Source organism: Haliotis rubra, unplaced genomic scaffold, assembly GCF_003918875.1.
Source record: "Haliotis rubra isolate DU_JTF1 unplaced genomic scaffold, ASM391887v1 Scf345, whole genome shotgun sequence".
In the NCBI taxonomy this organism is placed as follows: domain Eukaryota; kingdom Metazoa; phylum Mollusca; class Gastropoda; order Lepetellida; family Haliotidae; genus Haliotis; species Haliotis rubra.
In genome coordinates, this window is record NW_025767019.1 from 574,131 (window position 1) to 599,853 (window position 25,723).

Sequence of the window (25,723 nt, forward strand, 5' to 3'; positions counted from 1 at the left end):
ACACAGCCCACCTCATCATTTCCTCGGGGTAGTTGGATACTGAAGATGGAGACCTGACAACAGGTGGCACCACTTCCTGTTCTTCCTGCACCGTCTCCAGGGGCAACAGACCAGACATCCCATCTTGCTCCTGCACCAGCTCCGCCAGAATCTCCTCCTCCGAGGCGAGCTGCTCTGATCCTCGTCGAGATCTGAGATGAAGACAGCATCAGTGAGATGTTTGAACAGGTTACAGACCTGAGAAGCAGCTGCCATCAAACATCATAGAGACAGCAGGTGGCCTTAAGATCAAGGATACAGTCATCAGTGTTACAAGAGATCATAGAGACGTCAGATGGCATCAAATGTCTAAGATGGAGGTGTCACTTGGCAACAAGAGTCTTAAAGAACAAATAAACTTTGGTTTTTTGTACTCTTTTAACCATTACATATGAAAGATTTGTGGTTAGTCTTATGCGGAGCACCAAATTCATTCTTAAAAAACTTGTTTGTTAATTAATACCGAGCGATTAAAAGTTGCCAAAAAGTCGCCTGCGCCCGCCAACGAAACCACAGACAGGTTACGTAACTCTGTCGCCAGAGCACTGCAGTGACGTCATATGAGGAAGGATTTTCAGTTAGTTGTATATAAAGTGTGTAGCAAGCTCGTCATTTTGATGATTTCTCAACATCAACGAAGACAGTCATCAAAGATTTAAGATGCATAGAATTGGCATATATGATTAAAGATCAAGACATTATTATTGGGCCTAATGGACATGATTTGACATAAAACGTAAAATTTGAATTGAGGCGAAAATGTTTAGTGGCATTATGTGTAGCCACTAGCCAATGAGAAGAGATTTCTTTCGACCGAAACGTCGCACCTAGTGCAATAAAGAAGTTGTCTATCCATAAACAATTGTTCTTCAATAATATGAGGGTGATAATTTGGATTATTGTGACATTATCTCCATCCAGAACCCACACATCTGCGAATGTGTAGTGACAATGTCACACACCTTGGCCGACTTAAGATACTGTCCTCCATACTCTTCTCCCTGCTCCGCTCCAGGCTGTGGGTGCTGTGGTCAATCTCAATGGACACGTCTCTCTGGCGACTTCTCTCCAGCGAGAGTACCGAGTCCCCACGCGCCACCTCCATAGAATCTCCCTCCTCCATCTGCTGATGAGAACAATGCAAACGATGATGTCATAGGGCAGTTCACAACAGCAATGTTAGGGGCCTTTACCAATGGAGCAATTCACAACCGCAATGAGACGGATGTTATCTTGTTGGACTGTGGCACATCCCAGTGGGGTAACACTATACAGTTTGGACTACTGATTTCATGTCAGCTCTCTTCTACATATGCACCCTGACAAAACGGTGTCTTCTCTGCTGGAGCGATGGGGTAAACTTGTGGTTTAACTTGTCGATTTCCTAAATGGGTAGAATGTGTGAAGCCCATTTCTGGTGTCCCCGCGTGATTTTGCTGGCATATTGCTAAAAGTGGCTTGAATTTGTGCTCGCTCACTCACCTTCTCTGCCGATGGCTGACGTGTCAGACGCTTGGATCGCCGTGTACGGGTGCTCTTGTCAGAGTCCGATGACTGTTCAGCAGCTTTGAGAGGACTCAGTTTGAGGCCCAGGTCACTGTCTGAAAGACTTTTCTCTGTTGGTGGGACCTTGGTATAGGAGTAGTTAGTCCGCAGTCAGTATGTTCACAGGACAGTGTGTAATGTGAATAAACATAAATCAAACTTTACGACATATATTAAGGCAGTTTCTAGGGCTTGCATATTCTTGGCTACAAGGCCAAGAAAAAAAGTGAGATGAAAGACACTGACACATTGTAAGTGAGGGGAAAACTTACTGACCGAGGGTCAGTTGAAAACTGTGCTGTGAATAACTGTCGTCATGGTAACCACCATCATAGCAGTTATCATGATGGTTACTGTTGTCACTCACATAGTAACTGTCGTCATGGTAACTACTAACAGGTAACTACTGTCATGGTAACTTACCAGCACTTGTTTTGGCGACTCCATGTCCAGAATGGGAGACAACCTTCGTCGTGTCTGTCGACTCTCAGGAAACTCATCTGGGCTTTTCATTAACTCTTGAAAGGTCAAAGAATATAGAAATTGTTCATAATACTGATATTGGTGGGCTGTACCTTACTGCATCCATTAGCATAAAATCACTATTACATCAACAAGGCACTGTGCGCAATTACAGCATCTGACGTACATAAAATATTGACTGCCTCCATAAATTATGTAACTCCTCGTGCATCTCACCTGCTACTGTCCAAGGTGTGTCATCGATCTCCTCCCCCCATGACGGCATTCCTGGTCCATAGCCTCAGCAGCTTGGGGTGACACAGCTCTAACAACAAAGAGTGAGTGACTCAGTGAGCTTACTTTTATGCCACACTCAGCAATATTCCAGCTATATGGTGGCAGTTTGTAAATAATCGAGTCTGGATCAGACAATCCAGTGATCAACAGCATGAGCATCAATCGACGCAGTATGGATACGATGACATGTATCAACCAAGTCAGCCAGCCTGACCACCCGATCCCATTAGTCGCCTCTTATGACATGCATGGGTTACTGAAGATCAATTCTACCCCGCATGTTCATGGGTCCTGACAACAAAGAACATACTCCAACTCAGCAATTGCATCTGTTTATACAGACTGTGATCTACTCGCCTGCTCCCACTCCTGTGACAGTACGAGAAGTCTTACTCAGATTATATGTCCATGAACATACTCCACCTCAGCAATTGCATCTGTTTATACAGACTGTGATCTACTCGCCTGCTCTCACTCCTGTGACAGTACGAGAAGTCTTACTTAGATTATATGTCCATGAACACGGCCAACTCTCTTGTACTTACAGTAATCTGCTGTAATAAACCAGCACCAGTAAATTAGGGAAGAGTATAGGAGAGAAGCATGTCTGACTATGACAGTAGAAATGGATCTGTCACTCTGACAATTGGAGGCCACACAAAGAAAGAGGCATTGTGACCCTGACATCTGTCTTACAATATTCCAGCTATATGGCGATATATGGCGACGGTCTGTAAATAATCAAGTCTAGGCCAGACAATCCAGTGATCAATATCATGAGCATCAATCTATGCAATTGGGATACGATGACATGTGTCAACCAAGTCAGTGAGACTGTCTACCCAGTCATGCCTCTTGCGACAAGCATGGGTTGCTGAAGACCAATTCTAATCAGGATCCTCACAGGTTACACGTAAAGAGAGACAATATGCATAACAACACTGTTTACATGTCCAAGATTTACTTAAGTGGTGACATGGAAGATTTCACAAGCTTACACTTACCCTTTTTGCAAGGTCGGGAAAACAGTTCCTCGGGAAGGGAAGGTCTTGTAGATGGAAGAATCTAAAACGTCAACAGAGACCCAGATAAGCTGCGTATCTGGGTAAAATATGCATAGAAAATTTCCAATTACGCATTGAAAAATGTTTGTTGCGTACCAATTACACATTTAAAATGTTAGATACGCAAAAAGTTTATGACAAATGCGTACAGTAGGACAAGTGTTGTACTGTCAGTATAGGATGGGTGATTTTTTATGAAATCATTTCCCTTATATTTAAGTTGGTTTTGATTAGGTATGACATAAGGCAGAACATACCTGCTTAGTAAACATACTCAATGACATAATACTTAAGTGAGTAAAATGACTGAAATACGCACATATTTGAAAGCAGTGGGTAACGGAAAATGAAATACCCACTCAACATTCATAATACCCACTCCAAAAAAATACAATGGGTACAGTACCCACATGAGCTAAATCTTATCTGGAGCTCTGTATCAATATCCCCAAACAATAAGTTCTATATATCTACTTTGAGTAGCATTTAGAAGTTGGTGTAATGAACAACGAGGAGAGTTCTATGGATATACAACTTCTTTAATATTAATATGAGAAATGTTTCTGTAGCTATAACTATAACTAAATGAAAATGCCTTTTGTAACAAAAATTGCTTAAATCGAAATGATTATTCACTTTCGAAAAAGAAAAAGACAGTGTGTAGCACTTTCAAATGTTTTAGATAATTTAGACAATCAGAGATATTTCAAAGTTTCTCAAGTTTGTTTGCACAGAGTCAGTATTTAATATCTTGTACATGAATAAGACTCAACTGTCCTCACGTTTGTGCGGCAGATGTCTTTGCTGGTCACCATGTTGCGCTTCAGCTGTTTCTTGGATATCTGGGTCTCTATGTCGATAAACTTGAGGCGGCGCTTACGACGTCGAGTCACAGAACCGGGTGCAACTGGATCCAGCTCCATTGTCAGACTTGGCCGCTGGACATATATCAGCGTATTCATACATCAGTAAAAGAAATGAGGCTGTACAGCAGGTATATATTAAAGTAAGGCCAGAAATGCTTGGAAAATGCTTTTTGGCAATTATTTGATAATGGTTGATATTTCATATTCAAAACTCATATATAATCATTCATACCACCTCGACCTAATATGGCATATGAGTAATCACGATGTACCATTCCCTAATCATAATGATTACTCGTAAAATATCGAAAAACTTAGAAAAATTCCATGGTAGAAACACTTCAAAGAAACAAACTATACTGTGACCCACCTGGCAGGCAGACAGGGTGACAGTGTTATGTAACGCACGGGCAGTGCATGTCAGGGACCGTCTCAAAATATCAAGTGTCAGTATCACTGCTGGTCGAGGACTCTAGCGGAATTACAACAGGTGCAACTTGGCTGACGTTAATGCCATCCCGCAGATGGTATTCGTCCTCGATTTTGAGAACACGGTCTTCAGCCTTTTGCCACACTTCTGGGGTAATTCTCGCGAAAGAAGCATACACAAGCTCTTTAACGTCTGAAAGCTTGAATGTGGTATTATTGCGAGTAATAAAATTCTTACAGCTACCCCAGATCAGCTCGATGGGATTGAGCTCACAGTGCCGTACTGGTGTACGCAGAACTATGTGGCCTTGTTTTGCAGCTAGTTCGTCAGTGATGTACTGGATTGGCTTTTTGTGCTGCTGGATTTTTTCCATGAGCTAGGGCTTTGTTTCTGTCTTTCTTTGATTGCCTGTAAGGCACGTTACAGGAAGTGAGAAAATCCTGCAACTGAGCCTTGAGATTGCTCATGGTGGGTGTGATGGTACCAGGGACACCTGGTTTGTCCAGCTGCGGTAAAAGCTGATGTTCGAACCAATCCAAAAATACCTGCCCATTCATTTCCCTATGGTAATCACCATCAGATTTCTTGGCCTCAAAAACAAAGTCACAACCCCAAATCAGTCCCTTGTACCAGCATGCAAGATGATCAGGCGTCTACCTTTGCCTGATGGTAACACTGGTGCCTTAGAACAATCTGAAGGAAGCCACATGCGATCAGTTGAGTGATTTTTATTACACCAGGTTTCATCAAGGTATATAATTTGAAACCCCAAATTGCGGTATTCTTCAACTGTTCTGAGATAAGCTGATCGCATGGACAGGATTGAGTACTTTTCTCTAAACACAGCTCTGTCATCTCCCCATTTGGTGTACCTGAACCCCATTTCTACCAGAGCTACAATAAGTGTTGTTTTCGAGACATTTATTGTATCTTTGATCTCATCTTGTATTTTAGCACACGTCGATGGGATTGTGCGTTCATACAGATTATGTATGACACCCTTATCAAAGCTATCCAGTTTGTGTTTCCTACCTGGTTTTGATTTTGACACGACCCCTGAGGTAACTGATTTGTTTACACCTTTGTAAACCTGACTATATGTCAAATTAAGGGCTTTACACATTTTATAGTAAACCCTGTCATAGCTGACGAGAGGTTTCCCCGGTATGAAATACTGGTATAAATTTGAAATTAATTGTTCTGCAGAGATATCAAGTCGCATGTTGCCAGTTCAATGCTCATACATGAAGTGAAACTTCTATGGGTGAACAAGATTATCTATGCGATAATCTATGCGACTTTTTTACGTAATTATTTTGAATATTACTACTACAAGAGTTCCATCTTTTTCACACATAGATGTTAAAAAAAAATCCAAAACTTTTACAATCATTTATGTAATTTCATTAGTTGAGGCTATGTGAATAATTATGGTCTGTATTTCAAAACTACAGTTTGTACTTAAAATATTTACGAATGTTGTTAAAACGTCAAAATTTCCTCCTGTGAAGTCACCCCTCAAGTGCATTTTTTCATCTGAGCTTTAATATCCAACTAGGTAGTGCCGTACATGTATCATATATGTGCTTTTATCTTGTGTCAAATTCATCATATTGATATTGAAGTCAAAAAGCATTTTCCAAGCATTTCTGGCCTTACTTTAGTACTTAATGCATTGACAGACATACCAGTTCAGCAGGTATATATAGTACTTCTGCAAGGATATATCAATATAAGTTAAGGCAGCAGTGCTAATATTTAGTACTCTATATATGGACAATGTAATTTTCTGACTAAAATTGATATTTTATACTTATCCTGACTCATGCTAAATGCTTGTCTCCTTCTTGCAAATGATAGTGGAACACTTGAAATCCTTTGAAGTTCCCTTCTAAAAGCGGATGTAAAATCACCACTCACCCACGAGTTACCTCCCTTGCCTCCTTGGCGCCCTTTTGGTCACCTGACCGGCCATGTTTTGTCACTCTCTCCGTATGTATGCCCGACACCCAGATTTACAGGGAAATCGAGCAGTTTCCATGCAGAGCAAGTGTAGACGCCAGGGCTCTGACTTCATGGGGATTGGAGGCTCGTGGAGGCTCAAGTCCTGCTGCTTTGTAGGCCCTTAGTATAACGGCTCTCATCCATGTCGATATTGTTGTCCATGAGACTTCTGTGGGCGTCTCAGTGGATAAGGGGATGAATAGGCGCTTGAATTTTCGTCTCCTTGTTTTTGTCCTTTGTAGGTAGACTTTTAGTGCTCTGACAGGGCATAAGGATAGATCCTGTGTATCTGTGGCCCAAGGACTGTAGAGAGTGCTGGGATGTGGAACTGTCTGTCGGGCTGGCCGGGCAGTTGGTTCTTGGCAATAAAGTCCCATCTCAGTCCTAGATGTACGATGTCACGATGTCTTGATTCAAATTGTGTTCGTTCAAAGTCCAGAGCATGTATTTCTGACATCGGTGCTGCTGTTGCTAGGGCGATCAGGAACAGCGTTTTCTGTGTCAACAGTTCAAAGGATGTCCGTTCTAGAGGCTCGTAGGCGTCACTGGTGAGATGTTGTAGAACTACGTTGAGATCCCAGGCAGGAGCCTTGAATTTCTTTTGTTGGTCTTCCAACTTGAACGAGCGTAGTAGTGCCAGTATCTCTGGTACTTTGGTCAGCTTGACACCCGTCTTCATGGTGATAACTATGATGAGAGCAGCCAGGTACGTTGAGAGTGTTGAAGCTTTTAAGTGTCTCGTCTGTCGCAGATGACACAGGTATTCCGCCACTTGAGGATGGGTTGCTTTTACCGCTGTAAAGCCTTTCCTCGTTGCATACTGTTCAAATCTCTGCCACTTGTCGTCATACAAGTTGCGAGTTGATCTGCTTAGAGCTAGTGTCACTGCTTTCGCTGCTCTGGCGGAGTACCCTCTAGTCTTCAGGCAAGCTTTGATACGCTCCACGCGTGTAGCTGGAACAATGCCGGATTCCCGTGAGCTTGCTTGGTGTGTGGATGGACGAGCAGGTTTGACCACTCTGGTAGTTTCAGGGTTGGACTTCCGAGTTCTTGTATGAGGACGGGAAACCATACCCTCGCTGGCCAATAGGGCGCGACCAAAATCAGTTGCAGAGTTGTCGTCTGCTTGATTTTCTGTATTACTTGTGGTAATAGTGCTGGAGGTGGAAACGCATAAGCGTTTAGTCCTTTCCATGAGATACTTAAAGCTTCTGTTGCCCATGCCTGAGGATCAGGAATCGGTGAGACGAATGTTGGTAGTTGCTTGATGAACTTTGTTGCAAACAGGTCTGTCAGTGGAGATCCTATTGTCTGTATGACAAAACCGGAACGCTTCTGGGTGTAACATCCATTCCGTCGGGGATGGTTGTAGTGGACAAGATAGGGCGTCTGCTATGACATTCTTCGCTCCTGGAATGTGGCATGCCTTCATGTAGATGTTCAGGTCGTCGACGATGCTGATGAGTTGTATTCCTAGAAATTGAAGATCCTGTTTCGGCTCCAGTTCCGACTTGAGGAGATTTACCAGCCATCCTGAGTGAGAAGCCTGATGGTGAAGTCTAGTTGCAGTCTGAGTTGACTGGGATCTTGATGAACTTGAGTTCTGTCGTCCAGACAAAAAGCACTACATAGACCTCGACGATGTAGATATGTGACGATGGGCTTGGTCACTCGAGTAAACAACTGACGATATTCCAAATGGTAGAACCTTCCACTGGAAGTGATGTCCGTTGAAAAGGAATCTTAGGTATTTCCTTGAGTCTGGATGTATCGGGATGTGTAGGTACGCATCTTGTAGATCTATGCTGGCGAGGTAGTCTGATGGATGAACGAGATGTCAGAGCTGAGGAAGATGTATCATCTTGAAATTTGCTGGTCTGCGGAGATACTCCTGGTTGAACTTCCTCATGTTGTAAATGAGCCGAAACTTCTCCTTTGAATTCTTCTTCGGTACCAGGAAAATTGGGGACTAAAAACCGGGCATGATGAGATCTTGATTTATTTCTTCTACTGCATCTTTGTAGAGTAAAGTCTTGATTGCGCCGTCCAGTTTCTCTGTCTGGTCGGCTGCATAGTTGAAGGCCAGTGGGTTGCTTGTAAGCGCCGGGGTGGCTTCTAACTGTATCTTGTTCCCTCTGCGTAGTATCTGGGATACGTAGTCGTCCTGTAGTATTCCCCAATTCTCCCAGTACCGTTGAAGACGTCCACCCACTGTCGAAGGTTGTACAGGAACGGCTGGGGGTGGAAGACTCCAGTCGTTCCAAACCTGTCCTTCAGCGCTTGGTTCCTCTGGCACCCCTGGGTGCTCAGCCTCTTCCGGGGTTACTTCTGGGGGCTCCGGTTGGGCGACGAAAAGAACCTCTTCCTTCCCTAGAGCTGGAATACTTCTTTTCTCTGGCTCTCTGGACTCCTGCAAACTTGGATTTGTTGGAGTAGCGCTGGGACGCTAGATGCTCCGACATAAATTGGTGGTCCTTTTTCTGAGTCAGTAGCGCAGAATATATCATCAAGTCATCTTTGTCGGTGCAGTTCTTGAACTTCGAGATGAGTGCTTCGTTGATAGCCCTAGACCTGGCTAGTCCGAAGAAGGTACGCCTAGTAGTCATATCCAGTTGCGCTAACTTCTTGTCGTCTATCTTGTAATTCCTATAGCGGGAGTCGTTGATGATCTTGTAGTCCTCATTAATCTCTGGTGCCTTCAGGACGGGTTCCATGTGATGTAAGGGGAATTTCCTGGCGTTGAACGTCGGGATATGCTGATTCTGGAACTTGGTAGCCTTATCAAAGGCTGAGCTGAGACTGTCCGGTACTTGGTAGATCAGGTCGATCGGCGGAAAGGTGAGTGTGTCGAAATCATCGTTGGGCATCTTGTAAGTAAACGCTTCGTCTGTGTCCTTGGAAGGTGATGCTAGGTCCAGGCCATTAGCAATCCATGAGGTTACTTCCGTATCGGACTTCACCTTCTTCCTCTGATTTAGACATCTCCCGCTCTGACGATCCACGACGACGTGAGTCTCTGTGTGATGATCTGTATGACGAACTGCGCGCAGGTGAACGATCCTGATGTGATCGTGTATCCTTCCTGGAGTCTTGAGATCTCTCTCTAGGCCTTCGTGAAGGTTGATTCTTAGACGTAGTTTCCCCTCTGTAAGATGTGGAGTGCATGCGTGCAGGTTCCCGATGTGTGTCTGAGTCCGATGGTGATGGAGATCCATATCTCCGGCGTCTGTAGGGTTCTGGAGAACGCTTCGACCTGCTTCTGCATGGAGAATTCTTAGCGGCTCCTTCAGAGACGTCTAAGGCTGAGCTGACGTTGGTAGCGTTGTCCAGGCTCCTAACTTCAGACGGGGAAGATCGTCGGGTGCGTGAGCCTTCAAACAGGCTTCCCTCTTCTTCCAAGTGCGTTGGAGAGACTGCTGAACCTTCACGCAGGCTAGTAGTCATCATATGGGTCTTCGTAGCAGCTTTCTCCTGCGCGAAGCGATGTTCCATCATCAACATCATCTGGTCTGTAAACTGTTGCATGAACAGCCCTGGGTTGAAGTTCTGCGACGTCTGATGAGACTGCTGCAGGGTTGATGATACTTCTGACAATGATGAGGCCTCTTCTAAGGTACGCTGCACTTGTGAAGAGTTGACGCTGCTGCTATCTCTTGTACCCGATGTCTGAGTTGATAGAAGGTCTTCTGTCAATGTCTGCACTGATACAGTTGCCGATGTAGCTGTAGAAGCAGGCTTCGTCTTCTTGCTGACGACTGTGACTTCAGGTATGAGGATGGGGGGATCATCATACATGTCTGCTTCATTCGGGAGGTACAATCTCGGCAGAAAAGGATCTCGACTTCTGCGTAGAGCTGTGTAGAGACTTCGACAAAGTCTTAGGGGTAGTAGCCTTCTTCTTCTGCGAAAAGGTCAGCTCCGTTGACGACGATCTCTTATTAGCTCCAGGGTTCATCACTGGAACAGCGACCTGCCCCCGTAAAACGCTCTGCAATTCACTGGAAATATGAACATCGGCAGCAGTAGTTAACACACGGTTATCAGCGCAGTCACTCGATTTAGACATGACTTGTGAATACCTTCTTACCCAGTCCTTTGCATGTCTATGAATGGAAAAAAGGTAGTTATTAAATTTAAAAGTGGTTAATTCCAGACAATGTTTACAGCGAGAGCTGAAAGAACATGAAGTAGTGCAATCAGGACATAATAAATGTGGGTCAGCTGCAGACAGTCGGTACCTACAACGAACACAAGTTTTCATCAAACGTAAACACGATGAAAAAACATGTCAAACAACGTATAATTTAGATCACATTTCAAACAATATAGTAGAATACAATCCTAAAAGACGTATTCAGCAATAATTTTGATGTAAAGTCCCATATAGGGACCCAGGTGAGCTCACAACCGTCCTCAAGGGCGAAGAAGGAGAGAGTGACAAAACATGGCCGGTCAGGTGACCAAAAGGGCGCCAAGGAGGCAAGGGAGGTAACTCGTGGGTGAGTGGTGATTTTACGTCCGCTTTTTAGAAGGGAACTTCAAGGGATTCAAGTGTTCCACTATCATTCGCAAGGAGGAGACAAGCATTTAGCATGAGTCAGGATAAGGAAAAAGTATTAGCTTATATCACAAGGAACATAACAGGGATATACAGTACTTGTTTACTTGTAAACGTTTCATTGTCACTTGAGTGCTGGCAAATATCAATATATTGATATATAGATAGCAGAGAGAAGGCTGTATAGATAATAGTGGTGATCCGATTAATTGAAATAATCGAAGATTGGTCGCAGTGACTAAACGACCAAGCAATCGATCATGTTTTCTCATAATCGAACACAAAACAATTCTGGAACACTTGTCTTCATCAACAATATTTTTCACAAGGTTGGTTTTGTCTGTTACATTTCATAAGCACTATAAGCTCGTTCCAAGTCATGATTGAATTTATCTTAAAGACACCATGAAATTTATGTTCCTAACATACTAGTCATCCTTTAAAGATGTGAAATTTTGCCAAAGCCCCCAAAATAACTACGTTTTTTCCTTATTTTTTGTGTGCATTAACAAATTTCATAAATGACGCTAACCAATTATTTTTGATGAAGAACTTTACAATCATTGGGGTACTAACTACTTTTATCATCTGATCCGTCTGATGACGTTAGTCACATATTAATCAACAGCTGGGGATTATATCTGATCCGTCTGATGACGTCAGTCACATATTAATCAACAGCTGCTGGTCATATATGATCCGATCCATATGATGGCGTCAGTCACATATATTAATCAACAGCTGGGGATCATATCTGATCCGTCTGATGACGTCAGTCACATATATTAATCAACAGCTGGGGTCATATCTGATCCGTCTGATGACGTCAGTCACATATATTAATCAACAGCTGGGGGTTATATCTGATCCGTCTGATGACGTCAGTGACATATATTAATCAACAGCTGGGGATCATATCTGATCCGCCTGATGACGCGTCATCATATCAATCAACTGCTGGGGTCATATCTGATCCGTCTGATGGCGAGTCAGTCATATATTAATCAACAGCTGGGGATCATATCTGATCCGATCTGATGACGTCAGTCACATATATTAATCAACAGCTGGCGGTCATATCTGATCCGTCTGATGACGTCAGTCACATATTAATCAACAGCTGGGGGTCATATCTGATCCGTCTGATGACGTCAGTCACATATATTAATCAACAGCTGGGGGTTATATCTGATCCGTCTGATGACGTCAGTCACATATATTAATCAACAGCTGGCGGTCATATCTGATCCGTCTGATGACGTCAGTCACATATATTAATCAACAGCTGGGGTTATATCTGATCCGTCTGATGACGTCAGTCACATATATAATCAACAGCTGGGGGTCATATCTGATCCGTCTGATGACGTCAGTCACATATATTAATCAACAGCTGGGGTCATATCTGATCCGTCTGATGACGTCAGTCACATATATTAATCAACAGCTGGGGTCATATCTGATCCGTCTGATGACGTCAGTCACATATATTAATCAACAGCTGGGGGTCATATCTGATCCGTCTGATGACGCCAGTCACATATATTAATCAACAGCTGGGGTTATATCTGATCCGTCTGATGACGCGTCAGTCACATATATTAATCAACAGCTGGGGTCATATCTGATCCGTCCTGATGACGTCAGTCACATATATTAATCAACAGCTGGGGTTATATCTGATCCGTCTGATGACGTCAGTCACATATATTAATCAACAGCTGGGGGTTATATCTGATCCGATCTGATGACGCGTCAGTCACATATATTAATCAACAGCTGGCGTCATATCTGATCCATCTGATGACGCCAGTCACATATTAATCAACAGCTGGGGGTTATATCTGATCCGTCTGATGACGTCAGTCACATATATTAATCAACAGCTGGGGGTCATATCTGATCCGTCTGATGACGTCAGTCACATATATTAATCAACAGCTGGCGGTCATATATGATCCGGCCTGATGACGCCAGTCACATATATTAATCAACAGCTTGGGGTTATATCTGATCCGTCTGATGACGCCAGTCACATATATTAAATCAACAGCTGGGGGTCATATCTGATCCGTCTGATGACGCCTGTCACATATATTAATCAACAGCTGGGGTTATATCTGATCCGATCTGATGACCTCCGTCACATATATTAATCAACAGCTGGGGATCATATCTGATCCGTCTCTGATGACGCCAGTCACATATATTAATCAACAGCTGGGGATCATATCTGATCCGCCTGATGACGTCTGTCACATATCAATCAACAGCTGGGGTCATATCTGATCCGTCTGATGACGTCCAGTCACATATATTAATCAACAGCTGGGGATCATATCTGATCCGTCCTGATGACGCCAGTCACATATATTAATCAACAGCTGGGGTCATATCTGATCCGTCTGATGGCGTCAGTCACATATTAATCAACAGCTGGGGGTTATATCTGATCCGTCTGATGACGTCAGTCACATATATTAATCAACAGCTGGGGGTTATATCTGATCCGTCTGATGACGTCAGTCACATATATTAATCAACAGCTGGCGGTCATATATGATCCGTCCTGATGACGTCAGTCACATATATTAATCAACAGCTGGGGGTTATATCTGATCCGTCTGATGACGTCAGTCACATATATTAATCAACAGCTGGGGTTATATCTGATCCGCCTGATGACGCCAGTCACATATATTAATCAACAGCTGGGGTCATATCTTATCCGTCTGATGACGTCAGTCACATATTAATCAACAGCTGGGGTTATATATGATCCGTCCTGATGACGCCAGTCACATATATTAATCAACAGCTGGGGGTTATATCTGATCCGGCTCTGATGACGTCTGTCACATATATTAATCAACAGCTGGCGGTCATATATGATCCGTCCTGATGACGCCAGTCACATATATTAATCAACAGCTGGGGGTTATATCTGATCCGCCTGATGACGTCAGTCACATATATTAATCAACAGCTGGGGTTATATCTGATCCGTCTGATGGCGTCAGTCACATATATTAATCAACAGCTGGGGTCATATCTGATCCGGCTCTGATGACGTCAGTCACATATTAATCAACAGCTGGGGTTATATATGATCCGCTGATGACGCCAGTCACATATATTAATCAACAGCTGGGGTTATATCTGATCCGATCTGATGACGCTCTGTCACATATATTAATCAACAGCTGGCGGTCATATATGATCCGGCCTGATGACGCCAGTCACATATATTAATCAACAGCTGGGGTCATATCTGATCCGTCTGATGACGTCAGTCACATATATTAATCAACAGCTGGGGGTTATATCTGATCCGTCTGATGACGTCAGTCACATATATTAATCAACAGCTGGGGGTCATATCTGATCCGTCTGATGACGTCAGTCACATATATTAATCAACAGCTGGGGATCATATCTGATCCGTCTGATGACGTCAGTCACATATTAATCAACAGCTGGGGATCATATCTGATCCGCCTGATGACGTCTGTCACATATCAATCAACAGCTGGGGTCATATCTGATCCGTCCTGATGGCGCCAGTCACATATATTAATCAACAGCTGGGGATCATATCTGATCCGCCTGATGACGTCTGTGACATATCAATCAACAGCTGGGGGTCATATCTGATCCGTCTGATGGCGTCAGTCACATATATTAATCAACAGCTGGGGATTATATCTGATCCGCCTGATGACGTCTGTCACATATCAATCAACAGCTGGGGGTCATATCTGATCCGTCTGATGACGTCAGTCACATATATTAATCAACAGCTGGGGTTATATCTGATCCGCCTGATGACGTCTGTCACATATCAATCAACAGCTGGGGGTCATATCTGATCCGTCTGATGACGTCAGTCACATATATTAATCAACAGCTGGGGGTTATATCTGATCCGTCTGATGACGTCAGTCACATATATTAATCAACAGCTGGGGTCATATCTGATCCGATCTGATGACGCCAGTCACATATATTAATCAACAGCTGGGGTTATATCTGATTAAGCCTGATGGCGTCAGTCACATATATTAATCAACAGCTGGGGATCATATCTGATCCGCCTGATGACGTCTGTCACATATCAACAGCTGGGGGTCATATCTGATATTATTACCCGTGGTCAACGCATGGGTAGTTGCATATTAATCTCGTCGTCACGCGAGTAATGTATTATCGCGTTGACCTGTGTCGTGAAGCGACTTGACCTGAAATTCTAACGATTTGATTGGATAACCGATGACCTCTCAATTAGGTCACATTCTGGCGTAACTATTTTTTCATTCATAACAAACCGCGGAATTCATTCATTCTACAACTTAAATGCATTGTGGGAATGTAAACATTGCGAACATTGCCGTGTCGGCTGTTTAATTGTGAGTCGAACTGAGACATTATATCTGTCGAAAAACATAAACGCCAATGTTTCCACCAGTGATGTTAGCCGAATGAAGCAACTGGAAACCAAGAAGCGAGGTGAACGGAGTAGTTTACTGTAGGAGGCTGTACGGTGCGATGACAACTGGCATGCGTCGTGGCGCCGGGTTACCATGGCAGTGACGTCATTAGTGTGACGTCATGCAAATATTGTACTACAGTACAAAACTCTTCCGCCAACCTCTTTATGAAACCGGTTTCGGTTTGAAACCAAAACATAACAAAAATACGCTATTTTGTCAATTTAAATGCATGTAAGGCGTGGGTAATAAATAAAATGCCACACTTTCGGTCTCATTACATACAAATTATCACGAAACTTCATTGACCTTCCTATGTTATCTGACCTCAAGCTTTAAACGGGTCAGATACCATGGAAGGACACTCGCTTCGTTAATTAATATGTAATGAGACCTCGCGGTAGTATTCTCTATATGTGTCACTCACCACGCAGCGATGCCGCTTTCGACTGGGCTCTTCTGGTTGAATCGGTGTCACTCCTGGGGATTCTGGGAGTTTTCGACGTGCAGGTACTTCTTTGTTGTCCACCATTTTTTCACTGGGTGTCTCAATCACTGGATGCAGAACTGCCCTGTGAGTGAGTGAGTGAGTGAGTGAGTGAGTGAGTGAGCCTGTGAATATCCCTGCCTTGATCAGGCAAACCACAGACAAAGAAGCAATGACTTCTGAGTATGATGAAACTATTTATAATCACAGACTATGACAACACATCGTACACTTTAGAGGATCTTACGACCTATTCTAATTTACCAGGGTCCATAAGGACATCCTAACTTGATAAGTGTACTATATCTCTAATTCTCCATCCAATTATGACAAATACCTTAGACCTATCCGCCACATTATTTGAAGAAAAAAAGAAAGAAGACCTTTTATTAAACTATTGAAAGCAGGGGATACAAATCCTTATGCTACTAGATATTCCATTTGTCCTGGCATCAGTGCACAGTATGGCTTGCCATGAAAATATTTGACGTTTGTTTTGAGCCTTTCATCAAACCAAGAAGAGGGTCATATGGTGGGGTCCAAGGTATATACCACAAAACAATGTCAGCATGAATACCTTGGAAGCAATGGACAAGTCTTCAGCAGTTGATGGTATGTTAGTGTATGAAAGTAACTCAAGATGGCTGTATCCCACTTGGTCACAAGTCCGCAGCTTGAACTTCACCAAACTGTCTGCTATGTTTACATTTTTGGTCAGTTTGATTAAGTTAAAATTTGAAGCAAAAGTCTGTTGCTCGTCATGCTGAAGACCCGGGTTCGATTCCCAACATGGGTACAATGTGTGAAGCCCATTTCTGGTGTCCCCTCCATGAAATTGCTGGAATATTGATAAAGAGGTGTAAAACTAAACTCACTCACTGAAGCAAAACTCACAAACGAAGAAGAAGTTCAGAATGCTCAAATATCTACCAGTCATTGAGGGCTACTGCTAGATTGTAACTAGTTATCAGCACAGTTTAACAATCAAACAAGACTGTATTTAGATCATCAAGATATGCTTAGCTCCTCTCCAACAGCTGGCTGAGACTCACTCTTCTTCATGAATCACCGGCATGATGTCTGACATGCTGGAGGTTGATCGTGACCGTGTCTTCATCGGGGAGATGAGGTCAGCAATCTCAATGGGGATATCCTCCATCTTATCCTCAGACATCTCAATATCCTTCCCATCAAACCCTGGCAGCTCCTTCTCATCCGGCACCTGCACCACATCATATTCATTACAAACATCCTAAAAAACATCTTCACTTTCCTCAAAACCTACATCCCTTACACAGGCATCTTTAACATCATCGTCCTGGATAGCATCACCCTCAACACCAGCTCCCGCAACACCAACATCCTTATCACATGACCTTTACAGACATCCGCGCTATAAGCGTCATCAAGACTAACATGAACATCTTTAAAGCGGCCTTCACACAGCAAACTAAAGTTTGACAACACATGTTATTAAAATTTGAAAAGTTGTCAAACTCGCATTTTCACATGTCAAACACATGTTGTCAAACTTTCGTGTCATTTGAGCGCCATGTCTCTATCAGTGTGGTCACGTGACAATTTCGTTGGATGTTTCTGAACAACACGAGTTTGACAACACCGAAAGTTCGATGGAAAAGTTGGTGAGAATAGAGACTGATCCTATTTCTCAATACAGTTTGACAACTCTGAAATTGGTGTTGGTGGTGAGTTGGTGGAATGTTCACACTCTCAAACTCGAGTTTGACAACATGTGTTGTCAAACTTTTGTTTGCTGTGTGAAGGCCGCTGAAGACCAACATATCTAATACCAGCATCCTTAACATGTGTTCTCGACACAGACATCCCCAACATCAATTAGAATATCCTATACAACAATGTGCAAATATTATGATATTGTATCATATATGAGTTCACAATATGCAGGGGGTTGGGGTAGCAATAAAGCGCTATTCCCCACATACAATGTTTACTGGAGCATATTGCTGAATCTAAAAGCGGCGAAAACTTTCCAGTTTCTTTCCTATAGTTTACTGGAGCACATCTCTTTTCCATTTCTTAGAGTTCACACATCTTATAAAGAAAAACCTGACATGCTTTCTCTTGTGGGCAGTAGAATAGAATGTAAGTAACATATATTTTACAGAGAAGAAATGGAATAAGCCAAGTAACAACAGATAATGTGAGGTCAAAGATGCTTTGCATCAACCAAATCAGCAAGCCTGACCACCCAATCCATTTAGTTGCCCCTTATGCCTTCTGATGTACTACTATTAGATGAGCCACGACCTGACAAATGACCCCAATTTGCATATATGGGAACGCCCTCCAGAACATTCCATTTGAAAAATGAGGGAAACAGCTGGTTGTCGTCTAAAACTTGAAAAGTTCAATTTCCTCGTGCGAATCATGTTTTGATTGTTATATCATACTAAGTATGTGTACAGCTAAGATCCTTAGAAACTGAACCACGACAAATATAACTTTATTTACAAAACACCCCACACAAGTGCTAGAGAAAAGAACATGTTATGTTGACAAACAGATGTATAATCGGCATATATTCTGGTGCATCCTCTCCATACAGGGGTGAAATACGGAATAGATCCATTATAGAATTCACTGATTTAGGCATACTTCAGGTCTTAGTTGTCACTTTGTGAATCGGTCTCGGTGTCTGAATCACTTGCCAGTCCTACTTCGATCACGATTGATTAGGCTGAACCCCATTTATCTCAACCTCACCATCAAGCTGCCAACATTTTGGGACAATGTGGTGTTGTAGCAACCAAGTGTATTTGTCTAGATTCCCTGACCCGTCTACTTGTCACAAACGCTTGTACATGTACTGCGCAGGTTCATCTAATAAGAGTCAAGCAGTAGCATGAGTTACCAGTATTGTCACATGTATTTGTGTTCTCTGCTTTACCTGTATCCGTTCTGAGGCAAGCGAGTCGTCTTCCTTCAACCGAATGTCTTCTGGTTTAGATACAGTGTGAGGACTTTTTAGTGCTGTAGAGAGAATCACACAATGTGGAAATAGTCCACTCCAACTCCAACTTTTTATTTTCAAAACATATATTCCTACTGAAATATGGCTTAAAATCAAATCACAGATAAAGCTATCAACTGATACAGTCATTCTGTTACTTGTCTAGGGTTGCTATGACTCAACTATATCTCCAGATATGATGCATAACATGATATTTAAGTATTCTGCCAATTATGTGTGAATTCAAATATTTCATGAGACATTAACATCATTAAAAAGCCTTGACACTTCCTGAATATCTTTTCTCACATTTGAATATAAAATAATGACTCATTCACTTAAGTATTGTATTTCAGAAAAAAACTGTAATGTCGACATAAATTGGCTGGTTGTTTAACGCCGCACTCAGCAATATTCCAGCTATATGGTGGTGGTCTGTAAATAATCAAGTTTGCACCAGACAATCCAGTGATCAACAGCATGAGCATCGATGTACGCAACTGAGATGCAATGACGATAGTTTACTCTTATGACAAGCGTGGGTTGCTCAAGATCAAATATAACCCGGATCTTCACAGATTTGTCAACATAAATACTTTCTATCACTAATAATTATAGTAACTTCCCTTAGATGTGCCCTTGAAATAAAATACATTAAATATGAATAAATGATACAGGATTAAAATATCAGTTAATACAGATTAAAGGGCATTGTTTCATCTGAAAATATTACCAATGCATTAGTAAAATATGACATCCCTTCAGTTTCCTCTGATAAGTGTGGTACTTGTGAATTGTGTGCCTGTGTGATTCATGAAATGAGAGGGAGTTTGTCATGGCAAGTGTAGGACATTCACCACATTGATGAAACCAAAGAACACAGGTATGGAGCAGACAAACCAAGAAACAGTCTGGGTGAATCTGGGAATCAAACCCTTAATCATGAGTTTCTAGGGTGGTGCATCATGACTTGAAGTGCTTTCGACAACCACCACCACTGTGCCCAATGTAGGAAATATATAATCAGACTTCTCAACTATGAAAACCATGGGACTTACCATCTTGTACCATGTCCTGCATTGACAGAGGAAGGGGAGACAACTGCACCTCCTTGGGCGGACTCATGCTGATCCCTTGCCACATGTCCTGTCAACAGATTCGGACCCCATGTTGTAGGGTCATGAATTTATTAAATTGTTTACTATGCCAGCAAACATAAACAAACATATTTCAGAGTTCACACAGATGTTTGAACTTTATCAAGCTCTTTTCAAAGGTCTACTTCATTCATCTAAATGCACATCCAGTCAAAACTAACTTAAATATAATGGAAATGATTTCATAAAAAATCACTCATCCTATACTGACAGTACAACACTTGTCCTATACTAACAGTACAACTTGATAGCAATCGATGTCTTTTTCATTACGCAAGCAATTTTTATAAATATATTCCGTGACGCATTTGTTTTAAACTTTTTGCATATCTAACATTTTAAATGAGTAATTGGTACGCAACAATTATACTTCAACTCGTAAATGGAAATTTTCTATGCGTATTTTACCCGGATACGCAGCTTATCTGGGCCTCTGCATCCTGAATGCATGATTCAGGTCCAACAGGTGCAGCATCCAACTTCCAGCCCTGTTTCTGTCACAAGTCAGAGGGCCGATGTAACATTTGTGAGCTGGTTTCATATTGTCGGAAAACCAGGCTCAGTTGTTACTCATCATAACATTATAGTTAAACTGTATTCAGCTGTACAATATGTTCAAAAATTAATGCATGTAACCCATATGATAATCAACTGCAGACCTTTTTTTCATGCTGATAAGCATTTAGGAGGGTCTGGACAAAATCTGGAAAAATATTTTGAGGGTCATAATTATTTGGACATATTGTCTGGCAGTCTCTTGTGCTAATAACTAAAAAACATCAATGCTGTAATCTCAACTTGTGTGTAGATTATTATGTGTCAATTGTGACAAAGAGATCTACAAAAGAAAACGTCAGACTGAGACCCGCACCTGCTCCATGATGCTCAGGTCCTGACTTGGCAGATCCCACATCCCAAAGGTGTAGTTGTAGTCAGCGCTCAGGGGGTCGATGGTGCCCACAAGGTCTGGAAGATTCTGCCGTGCGGTATCCAACCTGTGCGAGACAAGGTATAATGCTGTCTGACACTTGGGTATAGGTTTGTTACTGTCTGCTATTGTACATTTTGACAATTAAATTAAAGCAAAGTCTGATGCCCTCAGCTCGCACTAATGAAGTAAAGCATTATTATCTTGCAGATTGGAGAATATTCTCATTTCATAACATACTCTAAAATATCTTCAAGCTTACGTTTATATTTTTTTCAAATCCAAACATTTTGAACCAAATAACTCCATTAAATACAATAGAAAAACTCTGAATCAGATTATTCACAAGACAATATCACAAACTATGCTTCCACAGCCTTCGCTTTAAGGAATTATTTTATTGACAAAATACTTTCATGACTCACAAATTTAGAAAATCACTCCAAAAAATTTTTTTACTGAGGCACCATGGCTCCCAGTCAAAGTAAAACCCTGGCATCCTTAGGGATCCACAATATCATTTCGTGTGCCAATTTCTTGACAAGAAATAGAGAGTTCCTGTTATAAACGTAATCATTACATATAAAAGTGCAGTACTATCAGCTATTTCATTACTTTACAAAAAACTCAAATTTGCTAAAAAGAGCCTTGAAACTAGTATCTTACTGTTCCTCTGGGTAACACCCTGGAAGTTGTTTACTTTTCTAGTTGTTATTCATCCAAGGCATAAATTTCATGATTTACAGTTAATTCAGAGATGCAAACGTGGCAAAAGGTTAAATGTTTCAATGTCAAGGTATGAACACTACAATACAAGTCTCGCTATTCCCTGCCACTTAGATGCCCTGATCTGTAAAACGTACCATTACCCATACACACGCATAAAAAAACCCAGGTCATCTTGATTGTTTCATCTACATCTATTTATAAATTGTTTTTGAAGCAAAACAATTCAGTCTACATTATCTATTATCAAGTGATCTAAATTATAAACTTTCAAAACAAGTTACACAATTATAGTGAAAACAATTTACATATTTTTGATATTTTTATGTTTCCTCAGAGCACTGTTCAAGACTGACATACTTGAGGTCAATGTCAAAAGTTGATGTCTTCAGGCCAGACAATGCCAGACGCGACCACAGTGTTGATGTGTCATCTGGAAAATATGACAATGTTGGCTTCAGTATAAGAGACAATATTATATGTTATCACAATCAGTGGAGGTTGATATTGGGAATTATCAGACCCGTGTAAGGTTTAATCCAAAGAGCTGCCTCCAGCTTGGGACAAAACCTAACAAGGGTCTGATAATTCCCCAGAGCTACAGATAACTTTTTGGGTCATTGAGTTATGTACGCGCTTGTGTTCATCTCAATATTGGGTATACTAATTTTTCTTTGAGTAACCAAATAAATTGTACCCACCTCACTCAAACTCAGTTGGGTATTTTGTCATTTTCCATTAATTGTAAAAATATAACATAGTTTAAATGTTGGTTTAGGTGTTTGTTGTTTATATTTGATCAGTAATATGAGAAACGATAAGAAAGACTGCAAGTTGCCGAGTTCATGTGCTGAAATAGAACCTCTCAATATACCTTAACATTTTCATGTGTACGCATGTAAGATCAAATGTATTGAGTATTTACAAAACATCAAGCGTACATGTACGCAATAGACGTAATAGGAATTGAGTTTTCACATGAATATTTGCGTAATTTACGCAGATACGCAGCTTATCTGTTCCTCTGATTCCCAATGTTAACCTCTACTGAATGTGATGATGCATTTATCTTACTGAAATGTTTCAAGCTATCATCAATAAAACAAACAAAAATGCACCAACATCTTTTATTCATAACAACGATGAAACGGGGTCAAAATCCAAACAAACTGGTTCAGGGGTGACAATGGCATGCACCAACTGACGTGAATGGACACTATTCATGTGCCGTGGTTTTAGACATTGATTGGACCTCAGAAAAAATTAACCACCAGGTGGGCGGTATATATGGAAATTTGTTTAGGTTCACGTAGACCAATCAGAGATCAAAGTTCTTACATGAGGTAGGATAACAGTTGCAGTGAGGCGTGGGTTCAGTTATCTCATAGTTTGTCTCACCACAGAGACAGAGATGTTTGTTTCAGAACAGAAACATTTGTCTCACCGAAGAGAAACTGGTGCTGTTTCCTGAACACCTTCACCGTGCCGTACATGAGTGTGGCTGACAGGTACAGGGAAAACCGCGGTCGGGTCTGCCCTCGTGTTGTAGACGGCACACGCAGCAGTATGTAGTCAATGATGTCATCACTGAAAGGTTTTAATATTGTAATGAAAATCAACTTGGACAAATAAAATTCATCAATATACTGGTATACTTCATCAATCAGTTCAGTTCTGAAAGCAACTAAATCTGAGTGAGTGAGTGAGTGAGTGAGTGAGTGAGTGAGTGAGTGAGTGAGTGAGTGAGTGAGTGAGTGAGTGAGTGAGTGAGTGAGTGAGTGAGTGAGAGTGAGTGAGTGAGTGTGAGTGAAGGAGAGTACACCAATATTCCAGCTAAAAGTGCTGGCCTGTACATATTCCTCTTCATCAGGATGAACCAGAATTCAATACCCACAGTTTCTGGTGTACCCAAGGGATATTTGAAAGTCACTGGTGCCAACCAAGTGTAAGGAGTACGTCCTGCCCTAGACTGGTTGGACCTGCAGCTCACACATTATGCAAACACAAGTATGTGTGCGTTGCCCTGACACCCCACTGAACTGCTGGCATGTAAACAAGTCAGACAATCAGTGCAATGTTTCCGCTGGCATATTTTACTGCTGGACATTGTGAGGCATTTTAAATACCGGCCATTTGTAAGTTTTACCGGTCAAGTGATCACACATTTCATTGTGCACGAGACCTTGCACCATAACAACCAATCATAAATGTAGAGGGTATCGCAATGCGTCAATGCCTGGGGTTTTCGAGAACTGCTGGGTTTTTTTTTTATGCCATTGTGAAAAAATAATGTTTTTCGAGGAGAAATAAGACTGACAGAGGTAATTAGAAAATTGATTGTAAAATGCCGGACAACGATGACCGACAGCCTTTGAAATTACCAGACATTCCAACTTTGTACCAGTCAAAATCTTGTATATCCTGGATAATGGAAACACAGCAATCAGGTGATGAACCATAAGTCTAGTCACATGATTGTACATTCGAGTAAAACAATACAAACTCATCACAATTGGGATGCAGTGCAGTGTATGTTCATTCTGATCTACCTCTGGTATCCAGGAGCTACATTTAATAAATCTGATTTTCTTAATTGGTAGCCCTACCATGTTCTTCTGACTCTGACGCTCATATACTCTCGACGAGTCAGTTCAGATGATCGAGTAGCAGCCACCCTGAAAAGTAGGAGAAATCACTATGCAGCATCCAACCGAAATGGATAAACAATGGCCTCTTACATCTCAAAGGTTTTAGCAACACTTAGTTGATGATTCTTTAACCCCTAGGAAATACCAATTTATTTATATTTACAAAAGAAAATAAGAAGATATTCTTTAAAGGTTGTCAATTCCATTTGCAAAGCTGAGTCGCCAATTTATACATATTACAAGCCAAAGAGTCTAAAAGATGATAGAAAAATTCATTGTTTGCTCTACTTTGAATTTTGTTCCATTTAGTGAACACTTTCTACATGGCATTGTGTATTCACTGCCCTTGGTAGAAAAAAATCACAAGCAAGGCTGACAATGTTGCTTTTTTGGTTTGGTTTGTTTTTTACTTTTATGGGGTGGGTGGTCCTATTTATGAATAATATTATTAACACTAGTGAATAATGAGGGTTATTGGTTGTTTCTACCTCTGCTTACTTGGGTCCACAGATCTGTTATCTGTGTGTATGACAACCTTATGGAAGATGATTGGACCAGAAATAGTAACAGATATGACAACTCACCACACAATACCAAATTTTCCGCCCTCGCTTCTGCAGAATGTCATGACTGTAGAACATGGTCAGCTCTCAGTGACCCTTTCCAGGAAGCTTGAAAGTTAATGCTGTAATAAATAATTACAAACTAGAAATGTTTCAACTGATCTGATCACTATTTATATCAGGATGGAAACACCTTTAATCACTTAATGATCTATTAGATATATCTAGTGGTATATTTGATTTTGTATTTTATAGTGTAGATAATATTTTTGGTCAACAATGAGTGCAGTTGCCATGTAAAATCAATGGTTTGTGCATAAGCAAATGCATTTACATGCTAGAAATACGAACTATTTCACATTTTACGAACAGACATACCGATCAGATATCCACTTCTTGCTGAACAAGTTTGACAGATCAAGTTCCTACAGTCTACACACACATTCGAAACATCAAATTTCCCGCCAAAA

General features: G+C 41.6%; 1 protein-coding gene across 1 annotated transcript; it reads right to left on the bottom strand.

Annotated features, from left to right (window-relative positions):
* Positions 1 to 1,628: 1,628 nt before the first annotated feature.
* On the bottom strand, positions 1,629 to 25,720 carry LOC124284807 (meiotic recombination protein REC8 homolog). The gene is made up of 15 exons (XM_046720921.1): positions 25,632 to 25,720; positions 25,275 to 25,361; positions 24,649 to 24,717; positions 23,487 to 23,629; positions 22,403 to 22,475; positions 21,260 to 21,383; positions 20,290 to 20,377; positions 19,169 to 19,251; positions 17,292 to 17,461; positions 16,180 to 16,324; positions 4,190 to 4,345; positions 3,348 to 3,408; positions 2,284 to 2,371; positions 2,008 to 2,102; positions 1,629 to 1,668 (listed from the first exon to the last, which is right to left on the bottom strand). Exons 2-13 carry the CDS (start codon positions 25,316 to 25,318, stop codon positions 2,304 to 2,306), a joined length of 1,224 nt encoding a protein of 407 aa, XP_046576877.1. The 5' UTR covers positions 25,319 to 25,361; positions 25,632 to 25,720; the 3' UTR covers positions 1,629 to 1,668; positions 2,008 to 2,102; positions 2,284 to 2,303.
* Between the last annotated feature and the right edge of the window lie 3 nt (positions 25,721 to 25,723).

Coding starts and splice junctions, on each gene's coding strand:
- LOC124284807 (XM_046720921.1), bottom strand. CDS start 25,318: ATGACATTCTGCAGAAGCGAGGGCGGAAAATTTGGTATTGTGTG. Junction 23,630..24,648: donor GTCAGAGTCAGAAGAACATG/GTAGGGCTACCA, acceptor AAAACCTTTCAG/TGATGACATCATTGACTACA. Junction 21,384..22,402: donor ACTTTTGACATTGACCTCAA/GTATGTCAGTCT, acceptor TGTCTCGCACAG/GTTGGATACCGCACGGCAGA.